The sequence below is a fragment of the Aethalodelphis obliquidens genome, unplaced genomic scaffold (genome assembly GCF_003676395.1).
Source record: "Aethalodelphis obliquidens isolate GAN/ISIS:26980383/991018 unplaced genomic scaffold, ASM367639v1 scaffold33, whole genome shotgun sequence".
Classification (NCBI taxonomy): Eukaryota; Metazoa; Chordata; class Mammalia; order Artiodactyla; family Delphinidae; genus Aethalodelphis; species Aethalodelphis obliquidens.
The window spans coordinates 8959317-8978712 of record NW_020837977.1 but is presented as its reverse complement, the minus strand read 5'-3'; the positions used below and the strand labels follow the sequence as shown (position 1 = coordinate 8978712).

At 39.4% G+C, this 19396-nt stretch overlaps 1 protein-coding gene and 1 pseudogene across 2 annotated transcripts in view; both read right to left on the bottom strand.

Annotated features, from left to right (window-relative positions):
• Positions 1–3726: 3726 nt before the first annotated feature.
• On the bottom strand, positions 3727–4344 carry LOC113631420 (UNC119-binding protein C5orf30 homolog; annotated as a pseudogene).
• Positions 4345–10376: 6032 nt separating this feature from the next.
• Positions 10377–19396, bottom strand: part of CPA6 (carboxypeptidase A6) — a 267852-nt gene continuing 258832 nt past the window's right edge. Inside the window, exons 10-11 of one of the 2 annotated variants that reach the window (XM_027127949.1) lie at positions 19105–19189; positions 10377–12529 (exon numbers count right to left, since the gene is read on the bottom strand). In XM_027127949.1, coding sequence (XP_026983750.1) covers positions 12528–12529; positions 19105–19189 — 87 coding nt within the window. In that variant the 3' untranslated portion in view covers positions 10377–12527. Of the gene's footprint in view, positions 12530–15351; positions 15883–19104; positions 19190–19396 lie in introns of those variants that run through there. The other variant, XM_027127948.1, reaches the window with a different exon arrangement.

Genomic DNA, 19396 nt, shown 5'->3' with positions numbered 1-19396 from the left:
TAGTGAATGGATTGCCTTTTAATGAGTGTGATATTAAAATTCCATATTAGAATTAGAATAAATTAAAAATTTGATAAACCCATAAAATAGTAATATCAGAGAACCTTTGTGAAATTATATACCAAATAAATATTTAACAAGGTGAGACACCCAGGAATAATTTATTACATGCCACCACAATTTCCATAGCAAATTATATATACACAGCCTTTATACAACCTCAGGAGTTTTGGAGTACCCAGAATGGAATTTCCATACTATGACTTTTTCCAGGGACCTGATTTCTTGGAGGAAAATAGTGGGATTTGCTTGTACTTTTCATGGAAATGGAACATACTGAAAATGTTTTAAAGTAACCTTAAAGCTGACATTTAAAATTTCTGCCATCAAGATTACTGGGTTTTGTTTTTTTACTTTTCTGTTTATTGACCTATTAAAATTGATTTGGATTTCCTCTTTTGAGGGAGAGAAATACATAGAGGAAAAAAATGAAAGTAGGGTACTAGCATATTTTGTTAGGTGTCTAAGTCCTTTGGCCACTTTTTTGGAAACTGTTGATCTACAAACACATGTAAAATACAAAGATAAACATAAATATAAAAATATGTATTAGAGATATATACCGAAATATTTATGGGTGAAATACATCTAGGATTTGCTTTAAAATACTGCAACAAGAAAAAGGTCAGAGAAGGAAAGACGAAATGTTTGGCAAAATAAAATGGTGATAATTGTTGAAACTGGGTGATGGGAGCATGAAGTTTATTATGTTATAGTACCTTTGTGTGTTTAGAAATTTCTGTAAGTTTTTAATTTTATTTTAGTTTTTTAATTTTTTTTTTTTTTTGTGGTACGCGGGCCTCTCACTGTTGTGGCCTCTCCCGTCGCGGAGCACAGGCTCCGGACGCGCAGGCTCAGTGGCCATGGCTCACGGGCCTAGCCGCTCCGTGTCATGTGGGATCTTCCCGGACCGGGGCATGAACCCATGTCCCCGGCATCGGCAGGACTCTCAACCACTGCACCACCAGGGAAGCCCCCTGTAAGTTTAAAAAAAAAAAATAAAACCTGAGGACTTACCTTATTTCTCAGCTTTGCCCATTAATTGGACAAGAAACCATACTCAAATCACTTGAATATTCTGTCTCACTTTTAGAAATAATTGTAATGCAATTAATCACCAAGTAATTATTGAACTAGGCTTCTTGTGTAGGTAGCATTCTGATATTACTATCTAAATTCCCAGAGATATTGCCAAATTACTAGAAAGTATAATGTACTTTATAAAACTAAAACCACTTTTCAAGTATTATCACAAAATTCATTGTTGAGATTCTTTGTAAGTGCATAGATATTTGGTAAATAAAATTTCTGGAGGACTTTTTTTTTTTTTCATGTTTAAGAATAGTTGTTATGGTTAGGTAACTGCTGAGATAGCACTTGCTCAGATTCCTATGTGAGAATAGGACAGAAAAAAAAAAGTAATGTTAATCATCTTGGTTCCTTTTGTGTTTCTGAGGTACAAGCAAAGCAACCTTCAGATTTCTTTTTGTGTGTGTGTTGTGTGTTTACATCACCCTTTTATTTCATAGTTAGAAATAATACAGTTCCACAGGGAAAATTGTCAATAAATAATGGTGCTTAATCATTAAATGTAAAAATCCCAGCCCTTTGGCATCTGACAGGATTCTATTTCTTGTCAAACTAATGACTGTATAGATACAGTTAATCTTAGTGATCATTCGTCAATACAACGTTACAATGGTGCAATTTACTTTAAAATGTACAACAGCTGAAAATTTCCAGCCCACCAAGAAATCTGATCAACTCAGTAAGATATGGGCCAACTTCCCCAAGGCTCTTTCACATGATTTGCCTCAGCGAAAGTATAATAAACGTTGATTAAGAGTTCCTAGGGTTTTCTAATAGTTATTCTGCTCTAGAATTTGACATTCATTCTTGCCAAAGAAAAGTCACAACTGCACCAGGAATGACCCACTCATTTAATTAAAAGGTGTTCTTATTTTATAAGCGAGATTGCTAAGAAATCTTAGCAACCTTAGAAATTCACAGCCCCCAAAATAAAATTTAAAACAAGGAAGTCTATGCTGGGCTTCCCTGGTGGCACAGTGGTTAAGAACCCCTCTGCCAATGCAGGGGACACGGGTTCGAGCCCTGGTCCGGGAAGATACCACAGGCCGCGGAGCAGCTAAGCCGTGTACCACAACTGCTGAGCCTGCACTCTAGAGCCCATGAGCCACAAATACTGAGCCAGTGTGCCACAACTACTAAAGCCTGCGTGCCTAGAGCCAGTACTCCGCAACAAGAGAAGCCCGCACACCGCAACGAAGAGGAGCCCTCGCTCGTGGCAACTGGAGAAAGCCCACGCGCAGCAACTAAGACCCAACACAGCCAAAAATAAATTTATAAAAGAAGAAAAGGAGGTCTATGCTGCCAGAAATGCCAATTCAGTAATAAATTGCACCTTCAAGAGTCAAAAAAGAAAAAAATAGAAACTTTTACAAAAGGTAAATTACATACTTTTTTTTTCCCAAAATATATTCAGGAATAGTTGAGCTGCAGTTGTTACTAAAGCCAGGGCATTATTCCTTTAGCAACAAGTTAAACCAGTGCAATTGACATAAATTGTTAAGTAATCCAGGATTAACTCATTAAAACTGTAGAGGCGCTTTAGGCTCCTGCACTAATCCTAGAAACTGGAATTTCAGTGAGTGCCTGTGCTGCACAGAAGTAAAACTGAAATGACCCGATGCCATGCTGAATGGTATCACTTCATACTTAGTTTAAGCATTTGAGAGTAGAAATCATGAATTCCTCTATTAGAGTTCCATTCACTTACAGAACATTCAGATGCAAACAGTGTTATGCCTATAATCCACAATTTAAAGAATCCTTTCCATTTTAAAGTTCCAGATGAATTTTAAATTAGAAAATAAGCACTAAGGAAACTTTTTCAACTTATGAAATCTTCATGTTGGAAATTTTCCGGTAAAGTTTCCCCCCACCCGTTGTAAAATAAATATTTTGTATCCCCAATTTAATTTTATGAAGACACACTTTAATAGTGCTATAAAGAAATAATTTACAGAGATCAATAACTTTTCATGCAGAAACAAAAAATTCATTGCTCAATAATATTACTGAGGCAAGTGAAGAAAGATTGTTCTCTCGTCAGTTTGAAAGGTTAATTTTTTCAGTGCAAAACCAGTTATAAAATATTTAAACTCAACATTTAAAAATAAAAAGTCCGATTTAGCAATGTTCGAGTTCTAAATTTCATAAAACAAATCACTACATATATTTTATAGTAAAATACAGAGATTAAAGAAGTACTTGAGTACTTAAGATATAAATTTCTAATGAATCATACCAAGTCAGAAACAACCAAGCAGATAAGATTCCCAATTTGAGTAGTAGAGTTTTAAAGATGATATTACTGTACCAAAGCCTTTTTTTCCTAGCTAAAAAGCTATGCAAACGAATGGTCAACATTCTGTTTTCCTTGCAGTTGCGTGCTCTAGAATGATTTTGCCTCAAGTACCTGTGATTTCATTCCTGTATTCAAAATTTGATCCAATTTTTATGTTCCAGGAACACTTAGTTGATTTAACCATCTATAATGTAAACAGTCCTGTACAGAGTACAACAGTGGAATTTTCAAGCCAAGCGTAGTCTGACCTAAACTGGTTTACACTCTCTGCAAGTCACTCACGTATTATTCCTAGCAAACACACGGTCCCCTCTGAGGGTTAAGTGTTGAAGCTGGTACTGTAGCGCTTCTGTGTCGGTGGCTCCTTGATGTTCATTTTATCTAGATTGAGATAGTCCAGAGATTTGGAGTGAGCTTTCTTACCTTTAAGAAGACAAAGAGGCAGAGGCCCATGGAGGGCCTTTTTAAGGTTCATAAGGTAAAGATTTAGTGCACTTGTCTCCTGGGCTGGGCATCCGCCTTTGCCTCCTGCCATTGACATTTGGAATCTCCTACTGCAGGTAGTACCTACTTCTGGTTTTATACAAATGAGAGGAATACGCAAGTCCTGCATCCAGCTGTTCCGAGCGCAAGGAAGGCACGGCTTCTCCCTTACTCTCTTTACCGCCGGTGCACTTCTGGGCTAACTTCGGGAGTTCCTCACCAGTCGTGGAGTCAGTCAGATAGAGTCCACGTAGAGAATCTGGTAGCTTGACACAGTCCAGCGCATCGGCGAGCACTGAGAGGTGGAACAGCGGGGCTTCTCCGCCTCTGCCTTTCCCGGGAGCTCACCTCAGCCACGGGCAAGGGCAGGCTGGTCGGGGACTTCTGGACTCTCCATTAATATCTACTTCCATTTTAGGCACCAGTCTGCACATAGCAGCCTAAATCCCAGAAGATGTCACTGTCCAATTTCTAATGAGTACCAAGGGAACACAGGCATAATAATTTTTCTGCTCCAGATACAGTGGCCCACAGCTCTGCTGCCTCCGCCGTGCTTGGGGCCGCAGAGACTGAGACAAGGGCGGGAGAGGTGCAGGGTTGCAGCGCCGAGAGATCTGGGCTGAGGCCGCCAGCGGGGTACCCTCTCCCACCTTTAAGATTTCTAAATACCATCTGTATCTACTACACGGTAATATAATGTAATTTAATTCCCCCAAAGGCAGGTAAATATAGAAGGAAAAACTTAGAGGTCAAGAATATGGAAGTTTGTGTGTCTTGCTGTGCATGCACAAGCATAAATGATTTAGAAAATTTGGAATACAATCCAGGCATGGCTGTATGGTGTACTTCCAGACCAGGGGAGAGGGTGTCCTCCTTTTTATTTGCGGACTTGAAACCCTGGCATGGTTCAGGACCAGAAATGGCCCGTGGCCTGAAGGTCTGGGGATGCAGTGTGTGACCACATGCCCTGCCACCAGTGGAGGGGTTTACTGCATATTCATGACCCACGCTGAAGAAGCAGGAACAGTAAAACAACTGCAAACCGGATGAGAGTGTGCTTTGCGCCCAGTGGAGTCGGGTAGACACAGGAAGCATGTGGTAAGTGCAGGCTGTACTTACCCTCCTGAATTGTTAGAAATTCTTTCCCATGGTTATTAAGCAATTATTCCCTGCCAGAAGGTGCATTCTGTGCAGAGGGTTGAAATCCTTTCATCATGTGTTGTGTTTGAGTTAACCGTTTCCTGTCTGTTATGGACGAATATTTGTATGTCTCCACTCCCTACAAATTCATGTTGAAGCCCTAACCCCCACTGTGGACGTATTTGGAGATGGAGCCCCTGAGGAAGCAATTAAGGTTAAATAAGTTCACAAGAGTGTGGCCCTGATCCAATAGGATTTGTGTCCTTATGAAAAGTGACACCAGAGAGCTTGCTCTCTCTGTCTCTCTCCCCCACGCCATACCATGCACCAAAGAAAGGCAAGGTAGCTGTTCGCAAGCCAGGAACCTTGATCTTGGGTTTCCAGCCTCCAGATCTGTGAGAAAATGAATTTTAAGTCACCCAGTCTGTGGTTTTGTTTTTGTTTTTGTTTTGGTGGTACGCGGGCCTCTCACTATTGTGGCCTCTCCCGTTGCGGAGCACAGGCTCCGGACGTGCAGGCTCAGTGGCCATGGCTCATGGGCCCAGCTGCTTCATGGTATGTGGGATCTTCCTGGACCGGGGCACGAACCCGTGTCCCTTACATCGGCAGGCAGGCTCTCAACCACTGTGCCACCAGGGAAGCCCCAGTCTGTGGTATTTTGTCATGGTAGCTGGAGCTAATAACCGTCCGAAAGACAGATAAGAGCACTTCCTTCCAGGACACACCAGAGAGGTCAGTCTTGTTAGGAAAAGGAGTGGAGAGAAATCTAGAGGTTGAGACCTAACTGGAAAGGCAGGCCAGAGATGGGTGCTTCAGCTGGGGATAGTGATGGTGATAGTGGGATTTCCTGAGCAGTGGGAGGCAGCAGAGGGAGCTGGGTATCCAGAGGAGACAGAGAAGTTGCCAAGAGAGAAGGCATTGATGACAACTTTGTACCTTCTTTATGATTTTGCTTGTGAATCACCTTGTCAGGAGGCACAGAGTAGTTGCTCAATAAACCTTTGGGTTAAACACACCAATTCCTTTGGACATGGATTTGCTCTGGCACATTGCTTATTTGTCATATATGCAGAATGGTAAATGTATCCAGTAACTATTTTAGTCTTGTTAGTTTAGGCTTTCAAGAATAAAATCTTTATTACCCCAGGAGTACCAAATAGGGAGATTTCTTCCCATCAAAGCCTATACTTAAATAATTTCCTCCTCCTTTTAGATGAGATAGTTACTGGAATATTTTTCTTCTAAGTTGACTTATTTTGTCAACAGTGTGCTATAGAAAAAAAGAATTTCCTTTCGTTAAACAAGGTGTCCAGTATCTTGATTGTGATAAAAGTAGATCACGGTGGAATTCTAATGATGATTTACCCATAATCAAAGAAGATCTCTGCAAGATTTGATTAGATTAGTATCCACCACCCCTCCCCTCTCCTTTGCCCCTTGGCCTAGTAAAAATTTACCTGCATCTCCTAGCTTATATTCTTACATATTTGTAAAATTTAGAGAATGTTTCTTGGTATGAATGATGTGCGGCTCAGGTCCTTCACAATATACCTGTGATACTGGTCTTGTTATCCCTATCGTACAGGTAAAAATTAAAGGAGGACTCCTCTGGAGTATGACTTAGAGACCCTGGACTGCTAATCAGAATCTTTACTCTTTTCTAAATATAAAGCCAAACATCTTGTCTCATTGGACCCTCTCTTTATGAGAGCCATTACATTGGGAATTTTGAAGACAACTTATTCCATGGTTTACTCGTGGCATTTTCATTAATATTTTGGAAACACAGTCTAACTTTGAACTAAAATCCACTGATCAAAATCTACAAGTAACATTATGTGGCAAATAATGCCTGGGCTAAATATAAAAGCAGAGTAACTTCGGAAAACGGAGCCATTCTTCTCATAGGTAACCCCAAAAAGAGTTTTCACAAAACATTTTGTGTGGCATCAGAAATTGGTGCTGGCTGATTAAATAGGAAAGGAGTTTATTATGTAAATATTTACAGGAGAACCAGCTCGAAGCTAAGAGGCTGGAGATGACGTCCAACTACAGGCTGCAGAACAGGCCTGCAGAGCTTAACCACAGCCTTCACTGCTGTTACCCCTGCCCCTCACTGCTGTTTCTGCAGCATGAGTTTGGCTCCTTTTTTTTTTTAATTTATTGAAGTATAATTGACTTACAATGTGTTAATTTCTGCTGTACAGCAGAGTGATTCAGTTATATATACATGTTCTTTTTTAAAATTTTAATAATCCCACACATTTTCCACCTAAACTTTTTAAACATAAGTTTATTTATTTATTTATTTTGGTGGCATTGGGTCTTTGTGGCTGTGTGTGCGCCTTCTTTAGTTGCGGCGAGCAGGGGCTACTCTTCGTTGCAGTGGCTTCTCTTTATTGTGGAGTACGGGCTCTAGGTGAGCAGGCTTCAGTAATTGTGACACGTGGGCTCTGGAGAGCAGGCTCAGTAGTTGTGGCCCATGGGCTTAGTGGCTCCGCGGCACGTGGATCTTCCAAGACCGGGGCTCAAACTCATGTCCCCTGCATTGGCAGGCGGATTCTTAACCACTGTGCCACCAGGGAAGTCCCTATATATATATATGCTCTTTTTCGTATTCTTTTCCATTATGGTTTATTACAGGATATTGAATATAGTTCCCTGGGCTGTAAGTAGGACCTTGTTTTTTATCCATTGTATATATAATAGTTTGCACCTGCTAAGCCCAAACTCCCAATCCATCCCTCCCCCACCCTCCCTCCCCCATGGCAACCACAAGTCTGTTTTCTATGTCTGTGAGTGTGTTTCTGATTCATAGATAAGTTCATTTGTGTTACATTTTAGATTCCACATATGAGTGATATCATATGATATTCGTCTTTGTCTGACTTACTTCACTCGGTATGACAATCTCTAGGTCCATCCATGTTGCTGCAAATGGCATTATCTCATTCTTTTTTACAGCTGAGTAATATTCCATTGCATATATATATACCACATCTTCTTTATCCATTCCTCTGTCGATGGACACTTAGGCTGTTTCCGTGTCTTGGCTCTTGTGAATAGTGCTGCTATGAACATAGGGGTGAGTGTATCTTAGTTTCGTCTGGTTGGCTGCTGTTTTTGCCACCGTATGGATTCTGTGTAGTACCTCCTTCCGCAAGTTGCTCACTTCTGCTTTTTATTTTAAAAAAATTTCCTATATGGATTTTTAAAAAAATATTGTTATGAACATATGAGATCTACCCTGAACACATTTTTAAGTGTATAATCCAGTATTGTTAACTGTAGCCATGATGTGGTAAACAGATCTCGAGAGCTTATCTTATGTAACTGAATTATTATTAGGGCAGCCTAAGTCACATGCTTGTATTCTGTAAATGATATCGGGCTTATTTCTGGGCTCCATCTTGGGAAGACAGGATTCTTAAGACTTCATATTCCCTGGACGTGGCAAGGGCATTCTAAGGTGCTAGCCACACAAAAATTATAATAAACAGCCAGTACGGTTTAATGTTTATAAAACTAGGATCCAAATGTTTCATTCTCAAATAATGTATATTCATATATTCAAATGAATATGGCCCAGTAATTTCAAAATCTTTTTTTTTTTTTTTTTTGGCGGTACGCGGGCCTCTCACTGCTGTGGCCTCTCCCGTTGCGGAGCACAGGCTCCGGACGCGCAGGCTCAGCAGCCATGGCTCACGGGCCCAGCCGCTCCGCGGCATGTGGGATCTTCCCGGACCGGGGCACGAACCCGTGTCCCCTGCATTGGCAGGCGGGCTCCCAACCACTGTGCCACCAGGGAAGCCCTCAAAGTCTTTTTGAATACCCCAAAAGCCATATATAATCTTCAGCAATGATTCTTAAAATTCCTTCTTTACTCTTCTATCCATCATCCTACAAAGTGCAGCTGCCCTGTACCTCCTGCCTTCAAAGTCCCTGGGAAAGTCCCCATTTGTCTAAGGAGGCTTCTGCTCCGCTTCTGCTTTCCTGTCCTTTCTTCCCAATTCCCCATCACAAAAGCTTAAGAACACAAGAACTGGTCTACCAAGGAAGAACTCACCCTGGAGGGAGGCAGAGAAATGAGATTAAGACAGGCGAATCTAGAGTTCTCTTTTGCCCTTAAAAGAAGGGGAATGGATCTAGGCATAAGAGAAACACTTTTAGTAGTGATACTTAAAAAATACTTGGAATACTTAATTGGTTAAAAAAAATATGCAGATTGCTATACGATCTGTGGTTGAAATGTTGACTGTGACTCAAAGTCGTCTATGTAAAAGCAGCTTAGCTAAAGATGATAAAAGGAACAGACCCCCAAGCATTTTAAAGGAAAACTAAAGGCTAGTATTCATGAGTCTAAAAAAAATTAATTTGATTTCAAGTTCCCAGTACAGAATTATTTCTTTAATTAACAGTAATTCAGAGTTACTATTATTGTCACAAAAAATTGATTGATTCTTGGACATTCCTGGTTAGCTCAGTGCTACCTCTTTGGGATCCTCAGGTATCTCCCATGATAGTTGGTGCCAGGTACAGTGACACTTACTTCAAATATTCATTCTTTTATGAAATTCTGTTGACCCTGGCACAAAGCCATTAAAGTGTCTATTCGTGTCTGCTGCTCTACCAAATGAAAACCTTACACAAGATTTCAGACCAATATTACTTTAGATAGACAGTTGAATCTGAATACAGCCAGCAACACAATTTCTGCTGAGCAGATATCAGATAGCCTCCCTTACAATATTGAATACATCTTTAAATTACTGAAGAATTCTACCTAGGATAGCAGGGATCTGTACTTCTGCCAGAAGTATAGCTGTAATAGAAATTCAGTAACTGAACCTAACACCAGTCATTTGGTTGTTTCAAATTATTTCCTCCAGAGCATGTACACTGAATTGCTGGCTCATTTTCATGGAGGGGCTGGGTGTTCCTGTTACCTTTTAATTCTTGCCAACTGGAGAAGCATTTACTCTTGGGTCAGTTTAAAACTTAGAACACTGTTTCAGTGTTTTGTGGGAAGCTATCCTCTTAGGTGAACTCATAAATTATAAGGTGAATAGTACTCCAGAGTTTATACGCTATAACATCTTGAGTTATTTGATATGCTTCTCTCCCCAAGCCTGGGCTGTTAGAACAAGCATGGATGCCCAGGGCAGAAACTCCCATAGGGCATCCACTGGGGAAAGAGGAGGTAGTCCTATAAGTCATAACTGCAAAAACATGGTGGGGGGATTGGTGGCACATTGGAAATGAAGAACTAAGAGTCTGCTTTAGAAGAACTTCAAGTTGCCTTTATTTTCATGTGCATTGTTCAAATGTCTTAGCAGTTCTCATTGCAGTTTGTTTTGTGAAATATTTTAGGTATTCAGTGTAGCTGTTTTCAGGTTTATTATGCAGGATTCTGATTCATAAAAATATTCCATTAAATGCAGTCGCTCAGGTAATTACTTTGCTTAATCTACAGCATACTTTAATTAACGTTGCACAGAATTCTGATTTAATCAATTAGATTTGATCTAGTATAACTTAGTTGTAAATACATTTTATGATGCAGCAGCCCTAAATCATTATCGGGAACTAAGGTGATATACAACCCTACCTAAAATGAACAAATTTCCCATGTTAAGAAAAGTAAATCATCATTTGAATTATAATTTTAGTATTTAAAAAAGTAAACTATAAATAGTAGATCATTCTATTTCCATTAATAGTCTATTAAAAACAATCTCATTGGGAGCGTTAGAACTTAAAAAATATGTTTTATTTGCATCTATTCCCTGACAGCCTTGAGAACAAAAGATTAAACTCAAGCAAGATTCACCACTTTTTTTTTTTTTTTTTTTTTTTTTTAATTCTTTGGCTGCATCACCCAGTTCCCTTACCAGGGATTGAACCTGGGCCGCAGCAGTGAAAGCCCGGAATCCTAACCACTAGGCCACCAGGGAACTCCCAAGATTCACCACTTTTTGGCTCTGTAAACAGACTCATTAACAACAGTATCTCAGGATATTTATTCACTGTTCTGGGGTGAGTTTTGCCTCCCCCCCCCCAAAAGATATGTTGAAGTTCTAACTCCCCCAGTACTTCGGAATGCAACCTTATTAATGGAACTAGGGTCACTGCAGATGGAACCAGTTGAGGTCATACTGAAGTAGGGTGGGTCCCCAATCCAATATGACTGGTGGCCTTATAAGAAGACCACCATGTGACGACACAGACACATACAGGGAGAAGGCCATGTGAGAGGAAGGCCGAGTTTGAAGTTAAGTAGCTGTAAACCAAGGAACACTGATGATTTCTGGCAACCAACCAGAAACTAAGAAGAGGCAAGGAAGGATTCTCCTTCAGGTTTCAGAGGGAGCATGGCCCTGCTGACACCTTGATTTGGGACTGCTATCCTCTTAGAACTGTGAGACAACAGATTTCTGTCATTTTAAGCCACCCAATTTGTGATGCTCTGTTTCGGCAGAACTTGGAAATGAAAACACTCACTAAAGCCAAGCTGAGAGCTACAACTCAGCAGAGCCAGAATTTACAAAATTACTGTTAATAAAAGTGAGGGATGAGGGATGTATCTCGTCAAACTATTTTTAAAAATGCAGGTGCCGTTTTTAGTTTGAAGTTAACTTTTACATTCCTAAGCAAGTATAGACATAAATCTAACACATTTTGTCTCCAGCACCTCCTCATACACAGCACCTAGTAGAGTGCCTTGAACATAAATCACCCAACAGTATGTTTTGTAGCTTAAAGAGATTAAGAATGAAAATAGCCTATAAATATTAAAATACCCACTTATAGAACTCGAGCTGTAAAATATAGTGTTACTGAAATGTGAGAATAAGCACTGAAAAGAATTTACATGAGGTTCATCAAGGCAAAATTTCATCTTGAATCTCTGTGGATAATAAAATATATACCCATCTAGTTTGTGGATCATTCAGAGTCTATATTTTCTGTTGCCCTTGTTTTCACTTGAAAAATTACCTTTAGCACCTATGCTATGTGAAGGGCAGGGATAAATAATAAAATTTACGTTCTTGATATTAACTTGCTAACAGATCTTATTGCAGAGGGTATAGAATAGGTAGAAATTTAAAATACAATGAAAAATGAATTTTGGGGATTATCTGTAAATTCTTTTTTTCTCCCTGAATATTCAAGAGCTGACTCTGTTTGATTGCTACAGGAGTGATGAAGTTTGGAAAGGCATCAATAGACAGGAGCAAAGGATCTGGACACAGACAGCTAACAGAGCAGGGGCCACACAGCACACTCCCAGTCAAGGGAAAAGTTTCCTCAGGGGTCCATGAAGGCCGCCAGATGACTCTAGCTGATTGTGTGCATCTTTGCCAGGTCCTTTGAGAAGCAGCCTCTTCCCATTCTTGGTGGTCTTCATAAGTCTCTGGCCCTCCTGGTTGTTTCTGGACACTTTGGCCTTCGCCTGTTCTGTGGGTAGAAATAAGTAGTATAAAACAACCCCCAAAGCCAGATCATTTTTGAGCATTTACTGCCTGATGGGATGAATTGAAGTTTAAATTCCCAGGTGTAGTATCCCTTAGCAGGACTAAGCCTCAAACTTCCATGAGATCCATTCCTGCAAATACATAACTGGGACTATAAGATAAATTAGATTTGTAAAACACAGACAAAACTAATATTTCCTGGTTGTCTACTATAGGTTCTATGCTATGCATTCCACAGATAATCTTATTTAATCTTTTAAATTTAATTTTGATTTTTTAATTGAAACAATGTACATTTTATAAACATCAAAAAGATTGGGTGGTGGTGGCGAGTAGTTGGGAGTTTTTTAAAAGGAATATACTCCATGATATTTTTCATAATTAAAAAACAGTCAAATAATATGACTCCGCTTATATTAAAAGCAGCAGTCCCCTGCTCCATCCTTCCTCACTCCCGGGTCCCTCTCATTAGCCAGTAATTCTTAATCATTAAAATTAGGTCTTCTAGTACTTACTTTCTTATTTTGAAATAACATACAGATACTGCTTTTTTTTTTTTTTTTTGGTTTTAGATGTTTATTGACTTATTATGGCAGATGAGGATATAACTCTATACCCCCCTCCTCTCACATACATTTACTTCTTTCTATCCTTCTCATATGTACATCACAGTTTTTGGTTAAATCAGTATTTAGGGCTGACATTTTAACTATATACATATTATTTATAGGTAAGTCACATAGTAGGCTATATTTCTTCTCTTGTATAACTCATTGTTTTCACCAGACTTAACAATTGCCTTTTTAAATTTTTATTCTTTTTGGTTTGTTTGGTTTCTATGCTTTTATTACTAACTCATCCTTAAATTTTTGATATAGGTAAATTGCCTTGAGTGTGTTTAAGTGTTTCATATTTATTTCGGAGAACTTCATCTAAAGTCTTTAGTTTTCTTCCTCCTATTTCAAGTTAGTTGTTCTCTAAACCTGGCATATGCTGTTAGTGGGACTTTTTCCTTCACCATTATCTTGAGTTTTTTTTTAATGGAGAGATAAATTATAATTTTATTTATTTTTAAACTGAGGTATCGTTAATTTAGTGTTGTGTTTCAAGTGTAGAGCAAAGTGATTTAGTTATATATCTATTCTTTTTCAGATTCTTTATCTTGAGATTTTTTTCATTCCTTTCTTCTATGTTGAATTTCCTGTTTCCTGGGGTTCTACAGCTTTCTCTTAGTTTACGCCCTCATTTTGGTAGAGCATATCCTTCAGGAGTTTCCAGAGAAAGGTAAATATCTAGGACCTCAGTTTTATGAAAATGTCTATATTCTATCCTAACATTTCATTGATTGTTTTGCTGGGTATTGATTTTTAGGACAGAATTTTTCCTCAGACCTCTAAAGGCATTTCTCCATCATCTTCAAGCTTCAGTGGTGCTGTTGAGAAGTTTCACGCTACTCTGGTCCTCATTTCCTTGTGATCGTTTCTTTTTCTTTCTGGAACTTTTTAGGCTCATCTCTTTATCCTGGTGTTCATGAAGTGTTTTGGTCAGATAAATCCTCTGAGAGGATTTGCTTCTACCAAATACTTAGACGGTATAACCAACCTGGGATTAATCAGAATTAAATTCTTGGCTAGAGGTTTATCAGACCATCTAGGTAATCTGAATTTGTGCCACAAACCTGGGTGAGGGCTGACTTGTGGTTCCAAATTCTCAGTGGCAATTTCTCCCCTCTCTACTCTTGCCAAAATCTGAAATGGTCAGTTTTCCTTGTGGTCCTTTGGAGGTAATATGGGGGTTTATTTGCAGTTTGCCCTGACGCTGAAGGATTAGCACTTTGGAATCCCAGAATTCTGGGAGGAGGAGAACCTTCTGTTAGACTTCCCACCTTGGACTACTTAGTGTTGGGCTTCGTTCCCATGCCTATTCTCCAAAATGCTGTGAAAATCAGTCTGCACTTAGCTGATGTGACAGATGCTCTTGGGATAACAGAGTATCTCTTACCTTTCTAGGACCCTGCCTTCACTCAGTGCCTGGCCTGGGATTTCCTTACTTCGTTGTCCGATGTTTTAAAGATGACTTTAAAAAGTTATGTTTTGTCCTGAAATTTTAGTTATTTCTAGCAGTCCAGTTACTCATCCTGTCATATTCCTGGAAATGGGAGTCTATATCACCTTTTTCAACCTCAGTTTCTTCATCTGAAAAACGGGGATGATAATAGTATCCACCTCATAGTATTTGAGGAATTGGTGAGATTGTTAATAAGTATAAAGCTCTTAACACTGTGTGGCTCTTCCTCTTTTTTTTTTTTAAGTGGCGTTCTCAAAGTATAAATAGAAGTGCTCTTCCATGCTACATTTTTATAGGTGTTTGGTGCACTAATGCCAGGGGATGATGTGAATAATCTGAGGTCTTATTAAGTTGTATATTTATTATATTAAGAAATATAGTTCTTTCCATTCCAAAAATCTTCATTTTATATGGAAACCAAGCGAGTAAACACCATTAGTAGCCTAGATCTTTTTATAAAATTAAAAAATATTTTTATTTTATTTATTTTTGGCTGTGTTGGGTCTTTGTTGCTGCTAGGTGTGGCAGAGGGGGCTACTCTTTGTTGCGGTGCGCGGGCTTCTCATTGTGGTGGCTTCGCGGGCTCTAGAGCGCAGGCTCAGTAGTTGTGGCGCACGGGCTTAGCTGCTCTGCGGCATGTGGGATCTTCCCTGACCAGGGCTCAAACCCGTGTCCCCTGCATTGGCAGGCGGATTCTTAACCATTGCACCACCAAGGAAGCCCCAGTAGTCTAGATCTTAATTGAGAACATGAGATTTATTGAAGTGGAATCCTCAATTTGTACATTTCTTGAGGCCAAAGAACTAGAAAATCTCCCCTCCCTGCTTAATCAAATAAGACTCTAAAGGGGCAGAAAATGGATGCCTTCTCTTACAACAAACTAGGTTATACTCTAATTTTTTTTCCACCATGTTTTTATTGCCACAGAGAGTTGAATTGCATGAGAAGGTCCTTTTCAAGTCCCCAGATAAGTTCCCTCTCAGTAATCGCCCTTCTCTTTAAAAACAATTTGCACCCACTGCCAAGCAGCTCTTGTGCAGAACCAGCTCTCTCTGGAGGTTGACTTGCCTCTTGGGGCATCTCAGGGACACTTCCTTAGTAGGTGCATTGTGATATTCTTCACAGCCAGCATGGTTTCTGTACAGGTGGGTTTGATGAGCATCTCTGGGAGTAAAAAGCCAAAATGCCCAGTGTCACGTAGTTCAAAAGCAAATGTGTAGGGTATTCCATTTTTGTAGGCCCAATCCACTGAGCTACCAGAGCTCACATCTAAAAGTTAAAAAAAAAAAAAAAGTCAGCTTCACTAAAGAGTCTGAATAATTTTCAAAATGTATATCTAGTACTTGCTTACTAAGCCATACTAAATCCTTCCAATGAAATACCCTTTCAACAAGAGCAGTTTAAGCTGAGTTCCTGAGCTTCAAGCTCATGGAACTTACAAATCATACCTGCTATCATCATAAATCATCCCAGCCACCTTCAGTCTGGTTCTTGCCTCTGCCAGTTATGGAAACTTTGTTGTTTGAGGAGCTAGTCTAAGTAGTAATGCTTTTCTAGTATGACGACCTCAATTTCTTAGCTGCAACTCCAATATCATTTCTCTCCACCTTCACTTTATTCACCAATAAACATAATCACACTGTGGACTTTTTTTCTTCTCACTCAGTTCTTCTCCTTTTCTAAGGTCTAGAATATTGAAATTCTGATCCCAGAAAACCTCTTTTCTTCTTCTCGCCCTATTTTTTCACTCCTGATGAACTTGTTCTTTGCCTTTACTTATTACAGTTTCCAGACTTCCCCTGGGCTTCTTATAATTTCATTGAACTCTCTAGCTGGGCATGGTTAATTACTCCACTGAATTTCTCACCAGACCCTTTGTCTAGTCCTTTTCAGCTTTTGTTTTGCTAATTCTCAATCCCTAGTCCAGTTTCTCTGTCTTCTCCCTCACAAGGTAGGTGGAGAAAGTGTTTGTTGGAAATTCGTGCTAATCTCTGTGGTGCTTCTCCATTACCAGTGGTGCTCTGGGCTCCTTTTTCTAGACCTTCGCTTACGTGAACCTTTCTCATTCTCTTCTGGTCCTGCCCCTCACTTTACCAATCTCTCCATACTCATCGTGGGTAGTTAGCCCATCACCTCCTCTGCTTACATTGCAATCCTGACTTTTCTCCTTCGAGCTCAGGAAGAAATGCTGCTCGTCTTTTATACTTGGTGTGGTTTGATCCCATTTTTTGTTGTCTTCTCTAGGACCCTGTTTCCTTAGTAAACCTCCCCCCAACCCCACCTTGCATCTTGCATTTTGGACACCGAAATGTCCAAGCACTGCTTTCCTGTAGCACTTCCTTCTCATGATCCTATTATATACCATCTTCTTTTTCTTCTTCCTTTTGGTTTAGAACTCAAAAGAGAACCTATGTATGTTGCTTCTGTATCCTCAACCACTTTCAGTCTGGTTCTTGCCTCTACCAGGCTGTGAAACCTTTGTTCTTGACGGTCACCAATGACAGCAGGCCTAATCTCCTTTTTTTGTTTTTCTTTCCCCTCAGACCTCATGGTCAACCTCTCAGCAGCATTTAACTTAGCTGACAATCCATTCTGGTAACTCTCGCCTTCTGGCTCCTATGACCTTACATGCTCCAGCTTTTCAGCACAGAGTTGAAAGTGCAGGTGCTTTAGGGCTTGGGCTATATCTGATCCCAGCACCTGCCGTGACTCTCTGTGCCTCAGTCTCCCCTTTGAAAAAGGGATCATAATACTTACTGCATAGGGTTGTTGCAAAAATTGAATAATGTGCTCAGGATATATTAGATGTTATTGTTGGGCATCTTTTCACCCCAAAGTGCCTAGTATGCAGTTTTTAGCCTAACATGCTTTTAATAATTAATTAATAAATGAATGGATTTTCATAGAAGACTCTTTCTATACTTTTCTCCCTGAAATATATATTATCCAGCCTGACATAACACCATTTTATTATTTAAAAAATTTCCCACTCAAAGATACCACTTTTTAATGCTATTCTTGCCAGTTAGAGATAGAATTATGTGACGATGGCAATTAAATGACTGCTGTTTCCCAGGCCCCCCTTTTGCTTCACTTGGAGACAGAAGGTAGGCTGTGGTTTCATTGTCGCTCTGAGTTAGATTCACTGGAACTGCAAATAGTAGTCATAGTAGCCAAAGTCAAAGACAATATTTGCCAACACTTACATCATAGTGATATGACAGCCTCATTTCTATGGTAACGGGTTGTTCTTGGTAAATATAATACTATGACTGTGCCTTGATACCAAGCTGAAAAGGTGGACTGAGAGTAAAATTTTAAAAACTTAATGTTTTTAGGTTTTTAATCTATATTCTGTTGGCATTAACTGGTAATGTGATTTTTAAAAATACGACATTTCCCCTTTCAAGGTGGCTCTATTAAAAAACAGTTGTAAAAAGGTCAGCATTAGACCAATGATCATGAACTTAAGAAAAGACCTCTGATACTTAAGACATTACCATTACTAGGATAAGCTTATATGATAAACAGTGTTAATTAACAAACCAAGCATTTCTGCTGAAGGCTGAAGAAAGTGAGTGGTTAGGAATATAATGATGGGTAAATTACAGAAATCAAGGAGAAGTTTGCTACCTCACTAAAAAGTATAATCAGATGTCACTATGTATACATACATATGTAATGTGTGTATATACCTTCATATGCATGCGTAGAGATTCACAGAGTGCTAACCACCATACGATCACGGCAAGCTCCCGGAACGCCGCTAGACATTCGGAAATATATGATTTCTCACTAGATTTTTCAAGTCATATAGTCAATGAATTTTAGAGTTTGAAAGGCCATGAGAAATGATCTAGTCCAATTCCTCATTTAACAGTTATGGAAACTGAAGCCCAGGACTAATATCTTTGTCAGGATTACATCTAACTAGTGGCAGAATTAAGACTAGGATCCATTTCTCCTGGTTCTTTGTCCAAGTTCTTTCCATATACCTGGTTGCTCTTTATTTCATATGAAATAAGAAATATTTTAATTACCTTTCAAGGGGAAATTCAGTTGAAGGTGTTATGTAAGAAACAGAATTTCATAACAAGAATGGTAGAAGGAAGGGATAAAAAGGAAGCTCCTTCAAGGGCTCAAACATTACATTATCTTCTCAAGGCCCATTTCTACCTTTGCAGCAGTTACAACTGCTTAAGGAGCCCGTTTTGGTACTTTGCACTGTCATAAGATCTCCATTCAACCTTGTAGTCTTTACTACATGCTTAGAATATTCTCTGCTTAGGATTTTTTCAATTGGTACAGTGATTTCTGTCAAGCAGGGTAAAACTAATCAGACATAAACTCCCTCCATCTTCCTTGGCTAATTTGGTAGTCAAAAATTTCACTTTAGGGGGGAACACATTTTCTGGGTTTTTTTGAGGGAGGTCATTACACAGGTTATTGGTTCGAGAGGTGATTCTGACACAGCATCCATAGGAAACTTACACAGTGTGCTGGAAGCAGGCCCGTATCGATACTGTATGCCGTACACCGACTGAAGTGCCTTCACAGCTTTATGAGCTGCAGATTCCTGTGAGGTTAAATGGAGAAATCTTATCACTTATATCATTGCATTGAAACCTTTAGAAACACTGACACGTTGAGCATTATCGGTCATCAATTTGGAGAACACTGGGCACATTGGTGGATAGCTATATTTAATAATGCTACTCTTTGTCACATGCTGCATTTTGCAATATGTTTTAGAACACATTATTTCCCTTGATTAATTCTCACA